The 20,779-nt window shown below is 44.0% G+C and overlaps 1 protein-coding gene across 41 annotated transcripts in view; it reads left to right on the top strand.

Moving 5' to 3' along the window:
• LOC110491133 (membrane-associated guanylate kinase, WW and PDZ domain-containing protein 1) overlaps positions 1 to 19,582 on the top strand; it is a 211,666-nt gene extending 192,084 nt beyond the window's left edge. For 21 of the 41 annotated variants that reach the window (XM_036947464.2, XM_090203674.1, XM_036947465.2 and 18 more), the window contains 8 exons: positions 476 to 671; positions 941 to 1,243; positions 7,657 to 7,860; positions 12,244 to 12,331; positions 12,464 to 12,527; positions 12,975 to 13,118; positions 13,257 to 13,395; positions 15,120 to 19,582. In XM_036947464.2, coding sequence (XP_036803359.2) covers positions 476 to 671; positions 941 to 1,243; positions 7,657 to 7,860; positions 12,244 to 12,331; positions 12,464 to 12,527; positions 12,975 to 13,118; positions 13,257 to 13,395; positions 15,120 to 16,306 — 2,325 coding nt within the window. In that variant the 3' untranslated portion in view covers positions 16,307 to 19,582. Of the gene's footprint in view, positions 1 to 475; positions 672 to 940; positions 1,244 to 7,656; positions 7,861 to 12,243; positions 12,332 to 12,463; positions 12,528 to 12,974; positions 13,119 to 13,256; positions 13,396 to 14,202; positions 14,295 to 15,119 lie in introns of all 41 variants that reach the window. The other 20 variants (XM_090203699.1, XM_090203697.1, XM_090203696.1 and 17 more) reach the window with 3 other exon arrangements.
• The last annotated feature ends 1,197 nt before the right edge of the window (positions 19,583 to 20,779 follow it).

Raw genomic sequence — 20,779 nt, 5'->3', positions numbered from 1 at the left:
TTACCATCCTGAGACAAGGCCGAGTATAGCCCACAAAGATCTCTGCCACGGCACAACCCAAGGGGGGGCGCTAACCCAGACAGGAAGATCACGACAGTGACTCAAACCACTCAAGTGACGCACCCCTCCTAGGGATGGCATGAAAGAGCACCAGTAAGCCAGTGCCAGTACCCCAATGCATAGTGCCAACTGTAAAGTTTGGTGGAGGATAAATAATGGCCTGGGGCTGTTTTTCATGTTTCGGGCAAAGCCCCTTAGTTCCAGTTCAGGGACATTTTAACGCTACAGCATCCAATGGCATTCCAGACGATTCTGTGCATTGGGACGGAATGGAACATCAAATGGCTTAATTTAGCTGCGTTGAACTTGAACCACAAGTGAAGTACAAGGCTGATTTATATGTATCATGTTTTGTAGATCTAGAGTATTCCCATTATGAAGTACAGAGCTAATGTATCTGTATGGTATTTTGTAGATCTACATTGGGCACATAGTGAAGTATGGAGCAGCAGATGAGGATGGGCGTCTGCGTTCGGGGGACGAGCTCATCTGTGTGGACGGCACGGCGGTGGTGGGCAAGTCTCACCAGCTGGTGGTGCAGCTGATGCAGCAGGCCGCCAAGCAGGGCCACGTCAACCTCACTGTCCGACGCAAAAGCTCAGGATACGGAGGTGAGGATGGGTCACAGAGGCATATGCATACACAGGGAAACACTCACCACACACACTCACCACACACACTCACCATACACACTCACCCACACACACTCACCACACACTCCACAACAGCGGCCACCTACACTACCCACGCTAGTTAAAACCTATTGCTTATTGGCTCAGTGAACTATCACTAGCCCGTGCCAAACATAAGGGGGGGATATTTGCTGAACAGGTTTTTATATTGCCTGCCCACCTCTTCATTCCCCCCATCTCTTCTTCAGTGGGTAAAGGGGAGGGTGATGTGCCCCCATCCCCGGCCTCGTCGCACCACAGCAGCACCCAGGCCCCCTCCCTGACCGAGGGCAAGCGAACCCCCCAGGGCAGCCAGAACTCCCTCAACACAGTCAGCTCCGGCAGTGGCTCCACCAGTGGGATCGGCAGTGGGGGAGGAGGGGGCTCCGGCAGTGCTGTGGTCCCCGCAGCCCTGCAACCATATGACATGGAGATCCAACGCGGAGAGAACGAGGGCTTCGGATTCGTCATTGTGTCGTCGGTCTCCAGGCCTGATGCTGGGACTACTTTGGGTGAGTGGGATGGGCAATGCTACGGTGGACTTGGTTATGGTGAGCTAAGTGAGATGGCAATGCTACGGTGGGCTGGGTTATGGTGAGCTGAGTGGGATGGGCAATACTACGGTGAGCTGGGTTATGGTGAGCTGAGTGGGATGGGCAATGCTAAAGTGGGCTGGGTTATGGTGAGCTGAGTGGGATGGGCAATACTACTCTGGGCTGGGTTATGGTGAGCTGAGTGGGATGGGCAATACTACTCTGGGCTGGGTTATGGTGAACTGAGTGGGATGGGCAATGCTAAAGTGGGCTGGGTTATGGTGAGCTGAGTGGGATGGGCAATACTACTCTGGACTGGGTTATGGTGAGCTAGACTTTGCTACTATGCTGGGTTTAGTTGCAATTTTTTGATGACTGAAAATCAGTTATCATTTGCTCTCGGTTGAACTGATAATATGGTTAAATCTGGCATGTAATCTTGGCGAAGCCTGATTCTGCTGATTGACTTTACTGTGGTTCCGAACAGACCCGAGGACAACCCGGTCCAATCCGAGTTAGGGAAGCAGCAAAGGGGTTCCGCTCCGCCTCCGCAGCAGCTAGTGAAAGTGCAGCGCGCCAAATTCAAAACAACAAAAATCTCATAATTAAAATTCCTCAAGCATACAAGTATTTTACACCATTTTAAAGATAACATTCTCGTTAATCGGGCCACAGTGTCTGATTTCAAATAGGATTTACAGTGAAAGCAACACAAACGATTATGTTAGGTCACCACCAAGCCCCAGAAAAACACAGCCATTTTTTCCAGCCAAAGCAAAGAGAGGAATCGCAAAAAGCAGAAATAGAGATAAAATGAATCACTAACATTTGATGATCTTCATCAGATGGGACTTCATGTTACACAATACATGTATGTTTTGTTTGATAAAGTTCATATTTATATAAACAAATCTGAGTTTACATTGGCGCGTTACGTTCAGTAGTTCTAAAACATGTGGTGATATTGCAGAGAACCACATCAATTTACAGAAATACTCATAATAAACATTGATAAAGATACGACTATTATACATGGAATGTTAGATAAACTTCTCCTTAATGCAACCGCTGTGTCAGATTTCAAAAAAACTTTACGGAGAAAGCAAACCATGCAATAATCTGAGTGTAGCCTTTAGACAACAAAGCAGCCAAAAAGATACCCGCCATATTGGGTAGTCAACATTTCTCAGAAATAGCATTTAAAATATTCACCTACCTTTGATGATCTTCATCAGAATGCACTCCCAGGAATCCCAGTTCCACCATAAATGTTTTGATTTGTTTGATAATGTCCATCAGTTATGTCCAAATATCTTCTTTTGTTAGGGCATTTGGTAAACAAATCCAAAAGCGCGTTCAGGTCGCGCCGAACGTCGGACGAAAAGTTCAAAAAGTTCCGTTACAGCTCGTAGAAACATGCCAACCTAAGTATGGAATCAATCTTTAGGATGTTTTTAACATAAAACTTCATTAATATTCCAACTGGACAATTCCTTTGTCTGTACAAATTAAGTGGAACGTAGCTACCTTTTCACGTGAGCGCGCCAGACCGAGGCTGTGGCCAGACCACTCACTTAAAGAGCCCTTATGAACCCCTCCTTTAGAGTAGAATCCTCAAAACAGGTTCTAAATACTGTTGACATCTAGTGGAAGCGCTGGGAAGTGAAAAACAACTAATATCACCCTGTATCTTCAATGGGGGCTGAGTTGAAAAACTACAAACCTCAGATTTCCCACTTCCTGGTTGGATTTGTCTCAGGTTTTTGCCTGTCATATGAGTTCTGTTATACTCACAGATATAATTCAAACCGTTTTAGAAACTTCGGAGTGTTTCCTATCCAATACTACTAATTCATCCAAAAGTGAAAATGCTGCCCCCTATCCCAAAAAGGTTAAGATACTTAAATAACCGGAGATGATAAAGCATAAGGGAGGTAGAGAGTGGTGATGCTCTAGCAGGGGCTGTGTGAGTGTGTAGGCTACTGGGAGTTTGACCGAGTGACACAGTAACAGGGAGGAGGGAGGGAGAGACAAGAGACCGCAACCAACCAGGCTGACTCACGCTATAGTAGACTAATAGCTGCCATAGCTAGGTTATTCATCATCCAATATGATTACTAGTGCCTGTCTTGACTGCATCAAACCGGGAGAAGCTAGTTAAGCTAGCTAACGTTAGCTAGCTAGGCTAGTTGAGGCTGCAGTGCATGCACTTTCTCGCCCTACACAATTACAAATAACAACTCCATTCAGAATATACAGTAGCAGCCTACCTGTTGGCTCTTGGTCATTGTAGCCTATCCTTCTCCTTTAACTTTTAATTCCATCATTTTAATTCCATCTTCCATTAATTACATATCTCCTAACTTTTTCCCCACACGGCGGCTCTATGACTGTAGCCTTCTGTCACTTTGATGACTTATGATTGGCCAACAACAAGCTACGCCTCTCGTGAAAAGCAAAGAGCAGCAGCATAAATTATAACATGTCTCTCTATCTCTACTGCAGCAGTCACGTGTGGATCAGTTAAAATTACACATACCCAAGACCTGTGACAATCATATCCGACCCAGACCCATGACATTATTTAGAATTCTGGATCTGGACCCGCAGGTAACTGCCAAAATAATACAAACACAAGTACATGAGGGATACTATCAGGGGTTGGAACCTAAATGATTTAGTTCTGAACAGAAGCAACTAAATAGTCATTTCGTTCCACTGTTCCGACCAGCAAAATAAAGATCAGAACCAGTTAAACATGCCGGGCAGGTCATTGTTTTGGCCATTATTTTGAATACCATGGCTATGCCCCCATAAGATGACAATGCCCCCATCCATATGGCATGAGTGGTCACTGACTGGTTTAATGAGCATGAAAATGATGTAAACCATATGCCATGCTGAGATTCTGGAGCGCGCCTGAGACAACATTTTTCATCATCATCAGCAAAAGACCAAATTATGGAATTTCTTGTGGAAGAATAATGTTGCATCCCTCCAGTACAGTTCCAGACACTAGAATCTATGCCAAGGCACATTGAAGCTGTTCTGGCTCGTGATGGCCCAACGCCCTGCCCTATTAAGACACTTTATGTTGGTGCTTCCTTTATTTTGGCAGTTTAATTATTTTATTTTACCTTTATTTAACCAGGTAGGCTAGTTGAGAACAAGTTCTCATTTGCAACTGCGACCTGGCCAAGATAAAGCATAGCAGTGTGAACAGACAACAACACAGAGTTACACATGGAGTAAACAATACACAAGTCAATAACATAGTAGAAAAAAAAGAATCTATATACATTGTGTGCAAAAGGCATGAGGAGGTAGGCGAATAATTACAATTATGCAGATTAACACTGGAGTGATAAATGATCAGATGAACATGTACAGGTAGAGATACTGGTGTGCAAAAGAGCAGAAAAGTAAAGAAATAAAAACAGTATGGGGATGAGGTAGGTAAATTGGGTGGGCTATATACCGATGGACTATGTACAGCTGCAGCGATCAGTTAGCTGCTCAGATAGCAGATGTTTAAAGTTGGTGAGGGAGATAAAAGTCTCCAACTTCAGAGATTTTTGCAATTCGTTCCAGTCGCAGGCAGCAGAGAACTGGAAGGAAAGTTACCAGTACATACACAGTATTGACAATATTTTTTGACAAGCAACCCTTTAAAGGTTAACTTATGCTCAAGAACAGTTCTCAAGTGATTGGGTAGACGCTAAGCCTAAAAACGAATAGCAGAACACTCCTCCTGATGTTATTCAGACAACCTATTTCCTTAAAAAGTCCCCCTCAAAGTTTTCAAAGTGAGACAAGGAAATTGTGAAAAAGCATGATTCTGCCAAGCAAGCACTCCAGTAAACACACAACCCTAACAGTGCATCAGCACCGCCTGCCAGTCCTCTTGCCACTCAGTGACATGATTGATAATTTCTTGGGGGTGGAATTACAATATTTTGACAGTCACTCCTCATTGAGTTCCCACCTGCTTTATTAATAGTAGGGCTTCCATTTCTGATGGGAGTGGACTTAATGACACAGCCCCGAGGTCACAAACCCAACAATCATGAGCTTAGGGAAACAGAAATCTCTTTATGTGCCCAGGCACATTCACCGCCTGGTTGATGCTTTATCAAAAACACCATCATCACAGATTCAAAAGGCAGACTTGTAGCCGACCCTGGCTGATTCACTCAGCATGTAATTGAAGTTCCACCGAGCACAATCTATAGCTGTCCATACCGTTTATCTATGAAGGCAAAATAGTGAAATTGGCCCCATTAAGGTCACTCAGCCGTCAACGAGGGATTTTAAATGTCCTCCTCTGAACAAATGTGGTATCAAGCTCCCTCTGATGAGTTTGCAGCACCAATGTCGCTCCAAGGTCTCCTTACACAGCTTGCCTGATGACCAGGAAGATGTTGCATGGTGTGAAACATGCTATAGGGCCAGGCTACTATCAAATAGAGGTTTTGTTAGCTACTGTGCCACGCAAAGGTCCCGATTCCATTGATCCTGTGGGCTGTAGTTGAAGCCCCATAAAATAGAAAGCAGAGGTACTCCCACACATTGACTCGGTACCGTTACCCCTGTCTATTGCCTCGTTATTGTATTGTGTTACTTTATATTATTTTTTACTTTAGTTTATTTGGTAAATATTTTCTTAACTCTTTCTTGAACTGCATTTTAAGGGCTTGTAAGTAAGCATTTCACGGTAAGGTCTACTACACCTGTTGAATTTGGCACATGTGACAAATAAAGTTTGATTTGATTTTTGATTAGAGTTTTATGTATCATTTATACAAGCAGAAGAAATCCCATTGAGACTTTATCTCTTTTTTTGCGGGTGACCTGAATGTGCTGGTCTGCATCGTCTGCAGCTGGGTCCTCAGACTGAGAGTGACAATACCTGTCTCTGTCTCAACTGTCTCTGTCGGTGTCTCAAATTATACTCTATATTCTCCATGTATTGCAGTACTTCTGACCAGACCTGAGCCCTATGTGGGTATCATTTGAGAGTTTTTTCCTGTCTCATTCTCTCCCTCTGTGCCTACTGCTTTAGCCCCCTTCACCCCTGTGGGGATGGGATGAATGAATGTGCTGATAAGGGTTGTTCCTCTGTCCAATCTCCCCTTCTACTAGTAGAGGTCCAACAGAGAGACATGATCACAAACGGATGGACATGCACTATCTATGGATTCTTCTTTAGCCTGAAAGGGCCATAGATGTTTTAGGGTATTGTAATGCACAAAGAGCTTTCCGCTGGCTTTATCCCTCTCCCGTACATCATACTATGCAAACCCCTTTTCTCCCTCCAGCCCAGCCCGTCCTCCCATAATGAACTGATGTCTGCTGGTGTTGTGCTCAGCAGATTGGGTATTAAATCCTGGGTATTTGTCACACCCCGTAATGTCCCATATCTCATTATTTGGATAGAGTGGCAGGATACAAGTGCAGTTTTTAATCAAGGTGTAGGGAGGGGAGCTGGTAGCACAAGGTGATGTGATAAATATGGATGTGGGAGGGATAGAGAGCGGGAGGGGGAGAGAAAGAGGGAGGAGGAATGGAGAGAGGCGGGAAGAGAGAGAGGTAGAGAGGAGGAGGGATGGAGGGAGAGAGGGGGAGAGGGCTCCTTAGGGTCTGTTCAGAGCTGCTCTGTAAACAAGATGTGCTGTATTGAACACTGTCACTCTCCTTGTACAGCCCCATGCAATGCTAGCATCTCTCTGTCTGTAGCCTCTGATATACTGCAGTGCATGTTACTCTCTTGACGTCTGCGAGGATCCTGAGATTCCTCAGTGTCACTCTTTAGGAATCCATCTCATTCTCTGAGCCATTCCGAGCACCAGAAACTCAATTATCTCCAGTGACTTACCACTCCGCTGTGGCGTAGGCTGTATCCTCCACATCAATCCCTGGCTCCGATGGGGAGTGGAGGACAATCGTAAGGCCGTGTCAAGGCTATTGATAGCCTCCTGAGCGGGGGCCACGAAGGGCCCAGACCAGTTCCATGTGATTTAAATCCCATCGATTAGCACGTCAGGGGTGCAGAGGACAACAGTAGAGAAAGTGACAGAGAAAGTGTCTTCTCCCAGACCATTCATTCCTTAATGACCACCCAATACAAGTCCACCAATAGGGATGTAAGCTGTGTTCCGCATGCATGCTCCTTGATTGGACCATTGTTTCCAGTGCAACGGTTGGCTGGTTCTTGGGTGGTGCTCTCTGGGTGAATGGCCTATGGGGGTTTGGATGATTAACCCTTTGCTTCCCTTTCTCTTTTTTCCTTCTCTTTTCTTTTCCCATCCTCTTTTTCTCTTCCCTTAATCGAATTATGTAATCAATAACCAAATCACACACACACCCACACTTACTACACATTAACATCAAAGCTGGAAATGCATGTGTGGCCATGCCCCACAAAATAGGGCGCATCATCGAGGGGAGCCCTGCGGACCGCTGTGGGAAACTGAAGGTGGGCGACCGCATCCTGTCCGTCAACGGCTGCTCCATCACCAACAAGTCCCACTCGGACATCGTCAATCTGATCAAGGAGGCAGGGAATACCGTCTCTCTGAGGATCATTCCGGGTGACGGTAAGACGTTGTGTTTTTTTGCTCTGAGCTGTTTTATAATGCAGTAGGGAGGAGAGTTATTCATGGCCTAGTGGGAGTCAGCGGGCACCACGGCTCTGCACTGGCAGAAGCACTTTGCACCAACCTGGGGAGCTACCTTGGGAGGCCATGCTCCCTGCCCTGTGCTCAAAATGGGAGACTGTGAATGAGAAGGAAGATGTTGTCACTCAATACTTTTCTGTAGTTAGTTTTAAGTTTTCCTCTCTTATGGTTAAAGGCCCAGTTTTATATTATTATATATAAAAGTTTTATATTTTCACACTATGAGGTTAGAATAAGACTGTGAAATTGTGAAAATGGTGCCCTTTTAGTGTAAGAGCTGTTTGAAAAGCGTTTTGGTGGGATGGAGTTTTGGTCTGCCTGGTCACATCACCAAGCGGTAAATGAGTTAATAGACAAATAAGAAAGAGAGTTCCAAACCGCTCTGCCAACAGCTAGTTTTCCCCTCTCCCTCTCCATGAACAGTCCTAGCAACATTTTTGCTTGAGAAATTGCTCTTTGCTAAAAAAGCTATTTTTATTCATTTTTGACCGTTTAATTGAAAACACTTACTGTAAGGTTTAATTGTTACCCAGAAATTATTTGATATTGAGATAAAAACGGCTGCATTGTACCTAAGGTTGACTTCGACCCAGAGATTGTGAATATCCCTGAGAGTGAAACCATTTCAGAGATTAATTTGTCAGTTGACATACAGTATGTGTGTGTTGATTTTAGTACAATGTCTGATAGACACACTCATGTCATTTTGATGAACTGCAGTCTGCCAATTTGGTATTGGCTGCTACTTTGTAACGAAGAAAAAAGTTAAATGTGGTGTATATGTAATCAGTGCATCCTGTTAGTGTTAATCTCCTTAGTCTAAATGGTGGTAGGAAATGCATACGTATTACGGGTTATGGCAGGAACAGTCTGTGACAGGAAGCTGTCTCCTTCCCCATGAGTAGGCATGTGTTGTGTTGTTCCCTGTCCCAGAACGACAATAAAGCCAGCCACTAGAATGCCCTGTCATTGGCTGAGCTGAGAGATTTGGCCCCTAAAAGGCTAGGGCCGGCTCTGACTATGTGAGGATATGGATGTGGGTATGCAGACCCACGAGCCACTGCGGCCCCTCATGATGAGTTCCATTTTTTTGTGGCCCCCACTGCCATCAAAGTTTCCCATCCTTGTTCTAGAGAGACTGGTGAAATGTAGCTTCATTAAGATGGGAGCGGAGGAGAATCAGTAGCACAAACACAAAGGAGGAGAGAATGCAAAACCACTCATTAAACAAAGCGTGGCAGTTTTTTTAAAGATCACAATGACAACGTCTACACAGGCAACATCCGCACCGAGCTAAAGGCAAGAGCTGCCGCATACAAGGAGCGAGACACTAATCTGGACGCTTATAAGAAATCCCGCTATGTCCTCAGACGAAACCATCAAACAGGCAAAGCGTCAATACAGGAATTAAGATTGAATCCTACTACAACGGCTCTGATGTTCGTCGGATGTGGCAGGGCTTGAAAACTATTATGGACTACAAAGGGAAACCCAGCCGCGAGCTGCTCAGTGACACGAGCCTACCAGATGAACTAAATGCCGTTTATGCTTGCTTCGAGGCAAGCAACACTGAAGCATGCATGAGAGCAACAGCTGCTCCAGATGACTGTGTGATCACGCTCTCCGTAGCCAATGTGAGCAAGACCTTTAAACAGGTCAACAATCACAAGGCCGCGGGGCCAGACAGACTACCAGGCCATGTACTCAGAGCATGCGCGGAGCAAGTGGCAAGGTCAACATTTTTTCACTCAACACAATGCTACAGATATCTCAAGTTTTGAGGGAGCATGCAATTGGCATGCTGACTGCAGGAATGTACACGAGCTGTTGCCAGAGAATTTAATTTATATTTTTCTAACGAATGTCCACCTCCAACATCGTTTTGGAGAATCTATTGTCGTCGTGTGGGCGAGCGGTTTGCTGATGTCAACGTTGTGAACAGACTGCCCCATGGTTGCAGTGGGGTTATGGTATGGGAAGGCATAGGCTACGGACAACGAACACAATTGCATTTTAATGATGGCAAGTTGAATGCACAGAGATACCATGATGAGATCCTGAGGCCCATTGTCATGCCATTCATCCACCGCCATCACCTCATGTTTCAGCATGATAATGCACGGCCCAATGTCGCAAGGATCTGTACACAATTCCTGTAAGCTGAACATGTTCCAGTTCTTCCATGGCCTGCATACTTATCAGACATGTCACCCGTTGAGCATGTTTGGGATGCTCTGATTTGATGTGTACAACAGCTTGTTCCAGTTCTCGCCAATATCAAGCAACTTCGCACAGCCATCGAAGAGGAGTGGGAAAACATTCCACAGGCCACAATCTACAGTCTGATCAACTCTATGCGAAGGAGATGTGTTGTGCTGCATGAGGCGAATGGTGGTCCCACCAAATACTGACTGGTTTTCTGATCCACACCCCTAACTTTTTTTTCAAGGTATCTGTGTCTAATAGATGCATATCTGTATTCCCAGTCATGTGATATCCCAGTCATGTAAATCTAATTAATTTATTTCAATTGACTGATTTCCTTTTTTATTAATGTTTTATTAATCAACCATTAAAAAAAAAACACATAAAACTTGAGAAAGCCATACATGAGTTAAGTCATGGAGGATAACACACAAAGTCTGGGACTTATTTCCATTGTGGTCTTCTTGAAACAAGATGGCTAGGCAAGATCGAACACGGTTGAACACAGTATTGAGAGCCAGATAATAAAACATAAAAACAAAGAAGAACATCTATCTCATCATTACAGTTACATCGTAGGGGACAGTCGTATGGGCACAGCAGACAAATCGTTTTTTACTTTCTTTTTAAAGCTGCCCAGAGACAACATCGTTTTTTTGGGCAAAGGCAAATCATTCCACTCTGAGGCTCCAGTATACAAGAAAGTACCTTTCCCAGCATTACTCCTGAACCTGTAGATGCACACATCAGCTACACCTGATCTGGTGCTGTGATTGTGTGTATCCTTAAATGATTTCCAAAGCTTTTTAGGGTCATTTTTGTTGTCAATGATTTTATCAGCAAAGTAACCCTTCATTGCTGGGTTCCCGAGTGGTGCAGCGGTCTAAGGCACTGCATCTCGGTGCTAGAGGCGTCATTATAGACCCTGGCTTGATTCCAGACTGTATCACAACTGGCTGTGATTGGGAGTCCCATAGGGCGGCACACAATTGGCCCAGCGTCGTCCGGGTTTGGCCGGGGTAGCTCGTCATTCTAAATAAGAATTTGTTCTTAACTGACTTGCCTTGTTAAATAAAGATTAAATAAAATGAGCTTCATCAATCCTGCTCTGTGCTTCATTTCTGTGACGTTTATTTAGGACAAAATCAGGCTGCTCGAGAGTTGGACATTTCTTAAAGGCCTTATTCAAAACAGTATTTTTTGAGTCCTCTGATTCTAACAATTTTGTGACACTTCAATATATCTTTAAAACTCTCCTTGTGCAAAATGTGAACTGTACCTTAGTAAAATATATGAAACTGTTGCATGTTGCATTTTATGCTTTTGTTCAGTATAATTCTAGTCTACAATTGTATTTTAATGGCAGAACAACACTCAGAAATAGAAGCCATTCAGCCACGACCTTCCTCAGCCAGACGGTGTCATTTTGTGTGGCGACATTTGTTCTTGAATCGTTCAGGTTGTGTCCCCCAGAGTGCTCCGTGGGGAAAGGCAGGCAGGGCTGTCAGGGTGGCGAGGGAGAGGGGGAGAGAAGGATGAATGAGTCAGGCTGGTGCTGTCGCTAACTTCAGGCAGAAAGAACCCCATTCCCTCTATAAGTAACCAATGTCTATGATGACTAATGTGGGCTGCCGTGCTGTGGCTTGTGGTGCAACACAATTAGATTTGTAAGAAAGGAAGGACAGTTACCCTATTTGTACTTTTTAATGTATTTTTCTTTCCCCTTGGAATTAAAAAAAAACAGAACGATTGAAGCGGAGAGGCTTGTTTTCTTTTGATGTTCGAGCTGGTGAGCAAAATGGTAGATGACAACATCATAGGCAGTCAGCGTCAGGTTGAACAGAGCAGCCTTGAGCGGAGACTGTTCTCTGGAGAGCAAAATTCCTGTAAGGAGATGTGTCATCAGAGACAGCAGTCCTGACCAAGACCCAGTTGCAACTCAAAACAAATTGTTTGTTTAACAAAAGAGCACTTTTAGAGCCTCTAACAGTGGGCGGATTCATTTTCTTTTTCTTTAAGATCTTACCAGAATCCATGTATTACTTTCAGATTAGAGGTCATTACCTTACCCATAATCCTCAATTTGTGTTTACACAGAGTCCTCCAACGCGTCTCTGTTGACCAATGCTGAGAAGATTGCCACCATCACCACCACGCACACACCCCAAACTGCCACAGAGTCTCGGTGAGTTTTTATTATTCATAAACAGGCTTTTTGGAACATACTTTATTAGTATGATACATTATATGAAAGATGACCTATATATGAATATGATGTACTTTCATATCTGTTCATATGAATAATTTTATTTTCCAGGAATAACTCAAAGTTGAAACAGGCTCCTCCTCCACCTCCTCCAACACAAGCTCTGCCCTCACAGGTAAAGACAAACATGTCTATTGGTCTGTTAAAATCAATCCCCAAAGCAGGGAACAGTAAATCATCTCTCTACAAGAACACACAGTGCAGCTTCATCCTGAGATGAAGAATGTCTTTCAAATCATCAAAGCAATCTAATCAATCAATTAATCAAGCTATCAGCCAAATCAATAAAAAGCCAAACTTTTAATGAGTGCAGTAACCCTGTGTCCAGCCCTTGCAGTGCCCTTGCTCTGGGCTCTGCGCCCCTCTCACAGGCTGAGACAGCATTTATTATTCATTGGTTCCAGAGTATTGTACCTCCATCGATTTTGTGTGAGTTTTTGCTGGACTCGGCTTGATTAGTCCTGATGTTAGGACTCACCTCATGACACCCCTGTTGGCCCATGCATTGTGGGCATTCGCACTTCCCCCTCTGTTAATACTTTTTTATTTCTCTCTCTCTCAGGATGCAGAGTTCTACTCTGTGGATCTGGAGCGGGACAGTAAAGGCTTTGGGTTCAGCCTGAGAGGAGGACGGGAGTACAACATGGATCTTTATGTGTTGAGGCTGGCTGAGGACGGGGCGGCTGTCAGGAATGGCAAGATGAGGGTATGCTCCATGAAAAAAGAAAATATCTACTCTATTGTACTTAATAATATTTATGTTATAGACAGTTAATATCTCCTGGCATCAATTGTCTGGTTGTCTCATTAAACAGCCTCCCTTCTTCACTCTCTGCAATCACAGGTGGGAGATGAGATCCTGGAGATCAACAGCGAGAGCACAAAGAACATGAAGCACGCACGCGCCATCGAGCTGATCAAGAATGGTGGCCGGAGGGCACGCCTGGTCCTCAAGAGGGGCGATGGATCTGTTCCTGAATATGGTGCGTGGCAATGTGATGTGATACATGTTCCCTCCATACTGTGACTAACACTACCGCCTCTGACTAACTAACACCGGACAGACACCATAGTCTGCAATGTCTTGTTGCTGTAAGCAGGATTTCTCTGAGTCTTTGGTGTGTCTTCAGTGTCCTGATCCAATGCTTTAGAATTGATTATATCATGATATGTCTTATAGCCTTTGATCAACAAAAAGAATCTGAATATTTGCTGTCCCAGTGATGTGTCTGAATGACATTTAACGTTATTGCTCCTACATCAGTGATTTATTGGCCATATTATGTCATGTTCATTCTGCTGTGGCGGCAGGTAGCCTAGCAGTTAAGAGCGTTGGGACAGGAACAGAAAGGTTGCTGGTTCAAATCCCTGAGCCAACTAGGTGAAATATCTGTTATGTGTGCCCTTGAGCAAGGCACTGAACTCTAATTGCTCCTGTAAATCGCTATGGATAAGAGCATCTGGTAAAATGCTGTGTAAATCAAGTCTTGTTTTCGTCCAAATACTGTATGTTCTGGCTCATTCATCTGGGAATCTTTATCTTATCTCTGTTCTGCCGAGAAAGGTCACTGTGTGAAGGATGCCACCCAGCCGTCAATTTTCTAGGTTTTCCTTTTCTCTGCCAGCCAGAAAAACGTGAAAACTGAACCAACTACGTTTTTCTTTCTCTGGTCTTCATTGAGGATCTAAACCCTCTGATTTCTCTTTTTATTTATTTTTTGTTTTTATTTGATTTATTTCCTCTCTCTTTCCTCCATTTCTTTACTCTGGGCTCTTCCTCCTCCCTCCAGCGATGATGGCTCCTCATCTCGCTGTTGGTACTATGAGAAATGACAAGATGGGAGAGCCCTGTTTCTACTTAATGGGCCAAAATCAGACCACGGTTTGTAGCCAAGTCTGTTCCAACCCACCCTCCTAACCCTTTACCCTCCTACACCTGCACCCCAACATTCCTCACCCACTTAACACATCTCCGCCTACCCATCTCCTACCTGCACCTCCCTGGGTATGTGTTTAGTGCTGTGTGGCCTGACTCACTCCTCAACCTGTACTGTGCTTTTTTGACCCATACACCCAGAATGCACTGCTTACTCTCCGCCCACCTCTGGATGGATTCATGCAACTGCTCGCCACCACTGCTACCATAACACCACATCCCTAATTGGACAGAGTCATTGGCAGAACACTCTCCAGTTTTTTGTTTCAGGCTCTTTGTTTTTCTGCAGTTCCCATTCCCAATGATGATAATCGACTTGTTCATCATTTTGCTTTTAATAATGTCATAGGTGCTTGTTGTCATTGATAACCCAGCCCTTCACTTGCAATGTTTTGCACCTGTTGTGTTGCTGCCGCCTACATGTGCCAATCCATTGCTCTCAAAGAAAATATACTTCAGCAATTGTTTAATTTTATGTAATTTAGGTTGAGGATCAAATAAGCCATGTGTGTACAAATTAGATTTTTTTTTTTCTCCCAGAAGTAAATATTTTTGTCACAATTTGCCAACATGTTCATGTTTATGGAAGTGCATGGTTTCCATAAAAATGGCTGTATTGACTCAATACAGATACAAGCACCCACATGAAAATGGCTATGGAACCTTAAGTTTGAGAGAATTGTCTGAGCTTCCAGGGTTATATTATTTAGCTAGTTTAAACTCCACCCAGTCTGAGAATGTCTCTCATGTCCTGTCTTTGTTCTCCCCCAGACGCCAGCCATGACGGGCACTCTCCCACACCCGGGGCACAAGACTCTCCGCAAGTGAGAACCCTGCCACCAAACAGCCGATATCACACCTCATCGGAGTCCAGTTATCCACCAGACCTTCACAAACCATCACGCCATGAGGAATCTGGACAGGGCCGAGTCAGGGACAGGATGGAGCACTCGGGCCGGCACTTTAACCACCACCACCATCACACCTGGAACAACAACCACACCACCTCCAGACAACACTCCCCGGACAACAGCACCAGCGGTGGGAACAACAAGAAGAGTCTTGGCCGCAAATTCAAGAAGTCTGACTCGGAGAGCGGCATCTCGAAACTCTTAAAGACTCTGCGCAAGGACAGCTCTGGGAAGAAGGCTGCAACAGCAGCGGCGGAGAAAGATCGAGAGCGCTCCGCTAGTAGCAGTACTCTGGACCAGAGATATGGTCGATCGCGCCGCGGCTCCCTCGACCGCTCGCCCACCCGTAAACGCAACACTTCCCCTGACCGACGGCGGGCCAAGTCCATGGACCGCAGGGCAGAGCGAGCACACCGGGACTGCACACCTGAGAGGGAGTATGATGACGGAGGGTTTCTCAGTCATGCAGCCACTCCTGAACGACCACTCTATGACCGTAGGCTCCTGAGGGAACCACAGACCCCAGGCAGAGCCTACATGGAGGCCACCACCCCAGAACGCCCCAACAACGGGGCCTCCTCCCTGTCTCTCTCCAGGGACCGCACGACTGACATGAAGGCCACCACCCCAGAACGCCCCAACAATGGGGCCTCCTCCCTGTCTCGCTCCAGGGGCCGTACGCCCGACAGAGGCAGCCTGAAGAATGGCAACCTCCTGAGGGACTCGTCGGCCGAGACGAGGGATGAGAGCTACGGGATAAACGGAACACCAGAGAGACGCTACAGGTCAGAGAGAGACTCATCTCCAAACAGCAGCTCCAGCAGGGAGGAGCTGAACTACGCTGCAGCGCCTGCTCCCAGACTGAAGGATTACTACAGCACACTGAAGAACAACTCCTCCGCTCACCACAACGCCGGCTACAACAATGCAGGACTTAGCAACAAGACAGGACAACACCACAACAACGCAGTAGGCCGTGCCCCGAACCAGTTCCCAGAGCCTAAGAGAAGGTTTTACAAAGAGAGCCCCAAGGACCTCAGCATCTGAGTGGACAGAGCCTGGCTTCTCAGCCCTTGATCTGTAGAGACTACAGTAAATACACTGGACTTAGACTTCTGAGGAGATTGACTCATGTGATTTATCTGATTGCTTGACTAATTTGACTACTTGTGATCCCAGACAGAGATTCATACCACAGCAGGAGTACAATCTTTGTTTTAGTTCTTACTGTTTCTGTTCTCGTTATTTTGAGCATAACTGAGGTTGTTAATACTGTAGTGAAGGTATGTGTGTGTGCCTATCAAATTACAAATGGTGATTTAGCTTTTTTATAGGCGTCTCTGACTCCACATGTGTTCCCTCTGAGGTTTCGAACATGCTCCTTACTGTGCTAACAGGTACTTCATGATGAGCTTGTTTTAATGTTTTTGGATGTTGTTTTCCACCCCAGAATTGCTTTATAAAGCAAACTATAGCACAAGACGTTGGCAGTACAGGCATTTTATGGACGACTGCAGTGAAAACCTTAGTGAATATCATACAGAACGAAGGCAAACAAACATTTTAGAACCAATGGTCATTTTAGAATGAAGTAATATATTTCAAATAATACTTTTTGCATTTGACTTGCTATTTATTTTCAATTGGCACACACCATGAGGAAGCTCGGTAAAAGGACCAAGTAATACGCCCGATCACCTGAAAATAATAATCATTTTTACCCCTGCTGGATTTGCTGTAGAATTATATAAATGTTGATCTAAGTTGGTATGGCATGCCCCTTCCTTACCAAGCCCACAAACCCTCAAAAATCAGAGAGGGGAAAGCAGACCATCTATTGAGAAAAACACCAGGTATTGTTGATATTTCTCTCACAGAGCAGACAAGTCTAAAAACCCACCAGGATCTGAGGCTGTTTTGGGTTTCTGTTTTTCAGTGTGTCTAGTAATGATGAGCCAAGGAGGAAAACTTTTTTTTTAAATTCCCAGTAAGAGGTGTCTGTGTAGACTGCCTGTGGTGGAAATACAATTGAACAAAGTTTTGTATTCCTGTTCAGAGGACAGTAGAAGCAACACGTTACCTGACAGGAGCCTGTAACATAAAACCTACTTCACAGCTATACGCAGCATGGAGAGGTTGACCGAGAGGTCAAGTGGTTTTAAAGTAACCACAGTCCTATAATTATAGGCTGCTTATTTGATCCCACTGTTTCAAGAGAATTTTCCCTTGTGAAAAATATAGCAGATATTGATCAACGGCCCATTGATCCTATGCAGGTGATATGGGAGTATTTCTCAAGTTCCTCTCTTCCTCTCCCTGCCCAAGGAAATTAGGTGATGATGTAATAATGTAAGGGACGTTGTTGCGATGATAACGGATGGACCGTTCCAGTACAGAAGTGGGCCTATCTGCCAGGCTGAGCCATGCTGTCACACCACTGGAGTCTGACTGCTGCTTTGACCGTGTGTATCCTCTGTTTTATGTTTCACAAAAGGACTAAAAAGATATAGGAAAATCCACAACAAATGCATTGTTTTATCACTGTTGTTGCCATGGTACTGTAAAAAAATAAATACAAAAAAACCAAAAAACATTTAAAGACGTTAACCTGTTGGCCACCACCTGTACAGAATTTCAATATGTAACCAATAGGAACCCATTGAGGACTAAAATGTTGCCTTTTTCTTGTACAAAAGAGACATTTATGGGAAACCTCTTTAGTGAGGAATGTGATAGTGTTTATATTTCTGAAATGGACCTGATGATTCATGGGAAATATGTTAATGTACTCTGAATCAGGTATGTAAAGACATTCTAAAAATGGACGACTTTATTTGGTCAATCAGAATCTGTTTGTTGGTTTGAATATCTCTCGATGGTTAGCCTGCCTTTGTATTATAAAGCACTTGTATGCAGTCGGTGTTCTTTAAGCATTATTGCAATGTGCTCCAGACATAATGCTATCTCTGTGTTGATAAAAGCATTACATGTATATGGGCCAATCTTTTTTTATAAAACACTATGCATATATAAATACTACATTGTTCATAGCTTTATTTAACCCATGAAGCTATATATAACATTAGTCTAAGTACAAGTAGATGTGGACTTAACCAGTAAAGCTTTTTTCCTTGAGATGGATCACAATGTATATGTAGCTATCAAAAAGAAGTCTGTGAATGCTATTTTTATTATCAAATAAAGTTTTCCATACAAATTCAAAAGGATTTTTCTCCACAGTGACTTGCAATTATACTCTCAGGAGATTCCTATTGATATGATTGACATTGTAGTCCCTTTGCAGTGCAGCATTCTCAGATTGATTTATTATTCACCAAGGTAGTAAGCACACTGCTTTAGTAACAGGATATCTGCAAAAAAATATATATTGTCTAGCTTCCTTACTTTTAACAGTGTCTATCTGACATTTCAGATTTGTCTGACTAGCAAAGGTTTTAGTAAATAAACAAGGAATGTCTAACTGCATATCCATTCATATCAATATGTCCCTATTACCCGCTGACAGAATAATTTGGTATGTACATCACGGAAGTGAAATTAATCTACTTGTTAATGGGCAATATGCTGGGATCGTGACAACATCGACATGTCAGTAAACTGCCTACTACAGTAGCACATACTGAATGGGTACCCACAGCTGTTAACAAGCAACCCTGAGGCAGGCTTTCAGCTATGCTACAGTATATTCCCTTGTTGGTTTTGTAACACACACAATATGTTTTTTTCCATTTGAAGAATGTGAAATGTGAAGAAGGTTAAACTAAGGCCTTATACCTTTTAAAGGGTTAATAAATAATGTTATTATAAACTGTAAGGTCTCCTCTTCAGGAGACCTTTGTGTGTGTGTTAAAACCTGTTCTGAGTGTTGTGACCTTCAGACACTATCAGAAGGCGTCTACGTTCAGACTCCTCCTGTCTGGATCCCACCGTGGTTATCTGGTTTTCTGAGAACACAAGGCTGCCACAGACCTGATTGAAACCAGCCACCTGTCAGAAGATGCTTACACTCGTTCACATTGTTATGACTCTATACTTGTGATGAAAGGTCAAGTTTCGGTCAAACCCAATTCTGAGTTTTTACTTGCTGATAAGATGGTTCTCGCTGTCAGGGGGAGGTTAGATTTATTAAAATGTTGTTGCTAGGGAAAGTTACGTAAGGGGGATTGGGGAGGCTATATGAGTTACAGGATGTCTTAGACATTTTGCAGAACTTGGGGAGAACTATCATATGCTGTTAAACTGTACTCTGTATCAACCTCTGCCTACAATTGTATTACTAAAATAAGTATTTTAATACTTAAAGAGTCTGTGCTTCCTTTCCATTAATAATGTATGTTTGATAACTATATAGACCTGATCATTTGTTGAAGAAATTGACCAACATTTTGGCGAGCTTGCCAGGAACGAGTGACCACTTCGCTGGACTGACCGTTGATCCACGTGCATGCATTACAAAATGATAAGGTAAGCAGACGCCTGTTATATCTAATGTCTGTAGTTTGCTATAGCACGTTCTGGTTAATGAGTCATTCTGGTATGTACAGTGGGGAGAACAAGTATTTGATACACTGCCGATGTTGCAGGTTTTCCTACTTACAAAGCATGTAGAGGTCTGTAATTATTATCATAGGTACACTTCAACTGTGAGAGACGGACTCTAAAACAAAAATCCAGATATTCACATTGAATGATTTTTAAGTAATTCATTCGCATTTTATTGCATGACATAAGTATTTGATCACCTACCAACCAGTAAGAATTCTGGCTCTCACAGACCTGTTAGTTTTTCTTTAAGAAGCCCTCCTGTTCTCCACTCATTACCTGTATTAACTGCACCTGTTTGAACTTGTTACCTGTATAAAAGACACCTGTCCACACACTCAATCAAACAGACTCCAACCTCTCCACAATGGCCAAGACCAGAAAGCTGTTTAATGACAGTAAGGCTAAAATTGTAGACCTGCACAAGGCTGGGATGGGCTCCAGGACAATAGGCAAGCAGCTTGGTGAGAAGGCAACAACTGTTGGCGCAATTATTAGAAAATGGAAGAAGTTCAAGATGACGGTCAATCACCCTTGGTCTGGGGCTCCATGCAAGATCTCACCTCGTGGGGCATCAGTGATCATGAGGAAGGTGAGGGATCAGCCCAGAACTACACAGCAGGACCTGGTCAATGACCTGAAGAGAGCTGGGACCACAGTCTCAAAGAAAACCATTAGTAACACACTACGCCGTCATGGATTAAAATCCTACAGCGCACGCAAGGTCCCCCTGCTCAAGCCAGCGCATGTCCAGGCACATCTGAAGTCTGCCAATGACCATCTGGATGATCCAGAGGAGGAATGGGAGAAGGTCATGTTGTCTGATGAGACAAAAATAGAGCTTTTTGGTCTAAACTCCACTCGCCGTGTTTGGACGAAGAAGGATGAGTACAACCCCAAGAACACCATCCCAACCGTGAAGCATGGAGGTGGAAACAACATTCTTTGGGGATGCTT

The sequence above is a fragment of the Oncorhynchus mykiss genome, chromosome 16 (assembly GCF_057628025.1).
Source record: "Oncorhynchus mykiss isolate SJ-2025 chromosome 16, ASM5762802v1, whole genome shotgun sequence".
NCBI lineage: Eukaryota > Metazoa > Chordata > Actinopteri > Salmoniformes > Salmonidae > Oncorhynchus > Oncorhynchus mykiss.
This window is presented reverse-complemented; position numbering and strand designations above follow the sequence as displayed.